Here is a 5,471-nt window from a genome sequence, read left to right on the forward strand (position 1 = left end):
AGAGACACAGAGGTCACCGAGAAGGTTTTCAGAGAACAGTCGGAGAACAGAGTAAACAGAAGGGTTTACCGAGTTACTATATGGGTTACCAAGGTATGCTATAAGCAAGGTAATCATATTTTGAGCACATAGAATCTGCTATAACATTTCAGATGTAAAGTTGTAGATATTTGTAATGATTTTATTGTAATATTTTGAAGTTGTAAGAGAAACCTTTAACAGGGTAAAAGACTCTAATCAAGTCTATAAATTGTAAAGCCTCTAACCAGGTGCAACATTTAGTTTAAGTGTTGTAAAATCCTTTAGCAAGGTAGATCTAACAGATCTTATTACTCCTAATAGGATAAGCTATCAGAAATAGCTAAACATGTAGCTCTAACCAAACACGCTTTATTGTTGCAGTAGTGAAGTTGTGGGTGCCATCCCCACCGCAATTTTTCTCTCTAACCAAGAGTTTCTGCGTAACCAAAATATATGTGTTATGGAGTGAATCATGTATGATTGTTATCTATTTGTTTTAGCTTTATATTATGTTACTGCATTATTCAGTTTATGCATAATAGTAAAGTTCTTATCGAAGAAAAGTTTTGAAGTACTGATTCACCCCTCCCCTCTTAGTACATTAGCTTTCCATATTGGGCCTAACAAAAAGGAGCAAAATTGAGCAAGTTATGAGCCTCCAAAGTTGGCCCAAAAAACCAAATAACTCAACGGAGATGGGTCTGTGAATTTCCAAAAAATTGACTGGGCACTGACTGTGCAAAAAAAAGCCAAGTGGCGCCGACTGTACAAAAAAAATAGGTCGCGTTGACTGTTGGCGGTCGTTGAAAATCTGCGAGTCTGTGCCAGGAAAAGTTTTACGACGGCTAGGAAAAGTTGGTGGTGGTCAGAAAATGTTGGCGGTGGCTGCTGGAGGGCCGACGGTGGCGGTGGCGGTGGCATTGGCGACGGGGTCGGGAGGTCCTAGCGGCGGGCACAATTGGGCTGCGCGGGAGCTGGGCGGTGCCTGTGGACTGCGCGGGTGCTGTAGCTGGGCGGCGCGTAGAGCTAGGTTGTGTGCAGTGGCAGGCGGTGGCGGTTGGCAGCCTGCGGGTACCGGTGGCAATGGACTGCGGGTCTCCTTCAAGCTGCGGGCGGTGGCTGCTAGGGCCGGAGCTTTCGGTGCCCTATGGTCACGGGGCTGTCGGAGCCGGGGCTTCCGGTGGCCGCCGAACCCTGTGTGGGTTCGACAAGCCTGGATGAAAGGTACGGTGGGCAAGGGGGTCTGGGGACCCCCAAAAACCAAATTTAAAAAAAAAAAAAAAACTTTTCAGATATAATTTTTAATTATTATTATTTTTTATTTTTTTTCAAAAACTGGAAAAAAATTTTAGAAAAAAAAAATATATATATTTTTTTTTTATAGATCCAAAAATTTCATACCGTATTGCCCAAATTGGGCAAAAGATTCCTCCACCCCCAAAAATCGATTTTCGCCAAAAATGGTCCAGTTTATACTCGATTTTAATGGAAACAACCTCCTGGACGCAATGGTGAGGTCAAAAATGCTCTAAGATGCCTCCAAAAAATGCTTGTTCCTCAGATCCGAAAATAGAAGCCCTCTAAAATATCTCTAAAAAACTAATCAATGAAGCCCCAATGGCTCTGATACCATGTAGGATTTTGCCAAGATCAAGGGCACAATGAAAAGCATAAAAAGAGAGACAATAGAATGACAAGAACAAACTGTATTCTCATCAATATGCAAAATGATCAACTGGATTAACCAATACAATGAATATAGGCCAGCTTATATAGGCAAGGCCATATGGATGTATGAGCACACAATCATGACATGTGGCTCAATGAGAAATAACGGTAGGTAGGAGAAATAATATAATATTCCACAAGAGGTGGATGACCCACCGAATGTGGAGTGTAACAACAAAACAAGACCACAAAATGTGGAATTTCTCCTACAAGCTCTATCCCTATGTGCACACTTCCCTAAGTGTCTCAAATCCAAACTACGAAGAGATGCATTATCCTAAGTTAACTTAAGTAAAGTGTAATAATATCCATAATGAATATTTATTTACACCAACACACATAATAATTAATAAAAGAATTATTATGCACCTAAAGTTAGCTTAAGTGTAAAATAGATAAAAGGAACTTAAATAATTAAACAAATATTGTTTAATCAATCAAGTAAAGAGCCAATTACTCTAAAACCCCCCCTTAAGCTAGACTTAGGGAGAAGCTGAAACCTAGAACAACTACTAAAAGCAGGAAAGATGGGTCCTGACAACAAGGCCTAATCAGGTACCCAAATACAACCAAATCTTTATGAACTAGAGAAATAGAGAAAACCACGTGGGAAAAAAAACTCTACTCCAAATAGAGATGGAAAAGGAAAGAAGAAGGACTGAAAAAGCCTCCAAACAAGAATGTTCTAAAAGATATGAACAAGAGAAGATCAGAAGAATCACTGAAGCATGAAGAACCTGCAAACGTTGTCAAAGAATAACTACTGATCTGAAGAACCTCTACTGAAATAGAACATGAGTAGGTAGAGAAGACTGTAATCTGTATGAGTGCCCTCAAATGACACTACTCGAATCAGAAGGCAAACAAATGCAAACAACTGAACTCAAAGATACAAATGGTATGAGAAACCAAAAGCTGAAGAGTTGATCAATCGAACCATGGAAGCATTAGAACCAACAAGACAAACCTCCCCATAATGCTCAAGAGGGAGAGGGATAGATACACTGAAAAGAACGGCCAACAAGAACTATACGACGAAGAACCAGGAACATCGAAGGCACAGAGAAAGTACATAGTGTCGTGGAAGGAACACTCACTTGACACACATCATGAGGTGAATGTCATGGAAGGAACACTCACTAGACAAAGGTAGATGACAAACAAAAGGAAAACATCAACCCCCTCATGGCACTTGATAAGTAGTGCATGTACAAGAAGGTACAAGATGTGCAAGATCCCAAGTAAACAATGCATGATGACACTTTATCTCAATGAGTTTGCATAAATGAAATGCGACAATGATAAGAAGACTAGAAATAAAAAGAAAAGCCAAAACCGAGACATCCTACTCAGAGAAGAGATCCCAAGACCTGAAACAACCGAGATATCCACCAGAGTGCTGAAAAACAAAAAACTGAATAAAATATTCCTGGAGTAGAATTTGGAAAGAAAAACCATATGGCTGGAAATTACACAGTACACGGTTTCCAAAAATATAAAGTTTTTGAAAAACAGAGGTCGAATGCTCATTCTACGGCTCCCGGAGTGCAAAAAAGAGACCCACTTTGACTGAAAAAACATAGTCAAACAACAAAATTAAAAAAAAATTCCAACACCATGAGGTCCGACTTGGAACTAGCTTTCTGATGCCTATTCTGTTTTGAAAAAATGACTCCATTTTCCCAAGTTATGGCTAAAAAACCAACCCCCGTTAAAAGAGGCAAGAGGGAGGTGCAACAAGGGCAGGGCCGGGCGGAGGTGGTCTGTGGGCGGTGCTCTGGTGGTGGGCGGGTGGTGCTATGGTGGCCGAGTGGTGCTGCTATTGTTTCCGGCGGAGGAGCCATGGCGGCCAGCAAGCACGAGCAGTGCAGGGAGGTCGCGGGTGGAGCAATGGTAGTGGGCGACGTAGGGTAGAGGCGAGCGACGTAGGGAGGCTGCGGGAGGAGTGGCAGCAGCGAGCGACACAGGGCATAAGTGGCACTAGCGGGGCACCGATAGGGGCCATGGGTCGACGGCGGTCGGGGGTTAGCGGGAGCCGAGAAGGCAGGGCTGGTGGGGGCTGGGGGCCGGTGGGGGCTGGAGGCAGGGCGCCAGCGGTGTCAAACCCACGACAGGCCAGGGGGCCCCACGGTACCCTGCATACTAGATTTTTTTTCAAAAATCAAATTTTGGCCTGCATACTGTAAAAAGGCATTTTTTTTCTCGAACTGCGTGTTAAGGCCATACACCCAAGTACTGGAGAAAAATTACCACCAGAGGCTCAGGAGCCAAAAAAGGTCAAGTTTTATATGACCATAGGGGTTTTTGGGCCTTCTGAGCATGATGGTGAGGTCTCTTTAGGCCCAAAGTGCTCAAAAAAAGAGGTCTATCTCTAGGTGCATAAAAAAACTTCCTGAAACCCCAGATCTGCTTTCAATGCAAAAATTCTCAAAACAAGAATAGATAGCTACAAATTTGAAGCTCTAATACTATGTGAGAGTTGAGAAATACAACACCATAGGAGCCCAAATGATCTCTGCAAGCTAGATAACCTGTTACAAGGAGATGCAAGGAAACAATAACAGAAAAACAAAGACATAGAAAATATGCTCAAAAGATGAGAGCTCAATATTCACAAAATGTGTAATGTGATAATCCTTACAATACAATGAAAAGATTGAACCTCTAATAGGTCATGAAACCCTAAAATGAAAACCTAGGCTTGCACATAATAATTAATAAAAGAATTAATTATTATGCACTTAAAGTTAGCTTAAGTGTAAAAGAGATAAAGAGAACTTAAATAATTAAACAAATATTGTTTAATTAATCAAGTAAAGACCCAATTACCCTAACAGATGAGAGTGCATGGGAGAATGGAAATTTTGAAATCCTTGAAATGACCAAAGTTGGTGCATTTAAAGTTGATGGTTGAGAGGGGACAAGCGATTTATGGAAATTGGTTGACTTTGTGGCTAATCATGAGGATTAACCACTAGCAAATGATTAGAGAGGGTGATTATGAAAATTAATAGGGGATTAGAAGACAAGTGGGAAAGTTAGGAGGATTTGACAAGAGGAGAGAGAATGAGTGGAGGAGTTAAAAATTAGGAAATGATGTTAAGTGAGCTTATATAAGAATTAATTAGGTTGAGTGAGAATTGGAGGAAGTGATTTGTAGGAATCATATAATTTAGTTAATTAATTTGAATTAATTAACTAAAGGAAATTTAGAAGAATTAATTAATTGAGGAATCTTAGAAGAATAGGGAAGAATCAATTTATTTAATAAATCAATTATTGGACTATATTGACAGGATTAATTAAATTAAATTTAATTAATTCTGAGAAGAATAAAGGATAAGATAATTAGGTTGATTAACTATGTAGAAGGGATACATTAATTAAATATTTAATTAATTGATTTTAAACGTCTACAACCTCATTTGGTATATGTAATGCAAAGTGATAGATTAAGTACAATTTGTAAATATCACCTCACAAATGACTTGGTGGAAGAGCTAAATCAACGATATGACCCCATTGTGCTTAGAATTTTTGTTGGTGTAAATAATTATTCATCTTAGATATTATTACACCTTATTTAAGTTTACTTAGGAAATGCATTTCATAGTAGTTTGGGTATGAGACACTTAGGTGTTTGTGCTACATTGGGATAGTGTGTGTAGGAGAATTTCCACTTTTTGTGGACTTATCTTGTTGTTACATTCCACATTCAGTGG

At 39.8% G+C, this 5,471-nt stretch overlaps 1 protein-coding gene across 1 annotated transcript; it reads left to right on the forward strand.

Moving 5' to 3' along the window:
* The first annotated feature begins 716 nt into the window (after positions 1 to 716).
* On the forward strand, positions 717 to 4,663 carry LOC131876781 (uncharacterized). Its single transcript, XM_059222267.1, has 4 exons — positions 717 to 720; positions 850 to 1,250; positions 3,468 to 3,879; positions 4,587 to 4,663. The coding sequence occupies exons 1-4, from the start codon at positions 717 to 719 to the stop codon at positions 4,661 to 4,663; spliced, it is 894 nt and encodes a 297-aa protein (XP_059078250.1).
* The last annotated feature ends 808 nt before the right edge of the window (positions 4,664 to 5,471 follow it).

This window comes from Cryptomeria japonica, chromosome 6 (genome assembly GCF_030272615.1).
Source record: "Cryptomeria japonica chromosome 6, Sugi_1.0, whole genome shotgun sequence".
Taxonomy (NCBI): domain Eukaryota; kingdom Viridiplantae; phylum Streptophyta; class Pinopsida; order Cupressales; family Cupressaceae; genus Cryptomeria; species Cryptomeria japonica.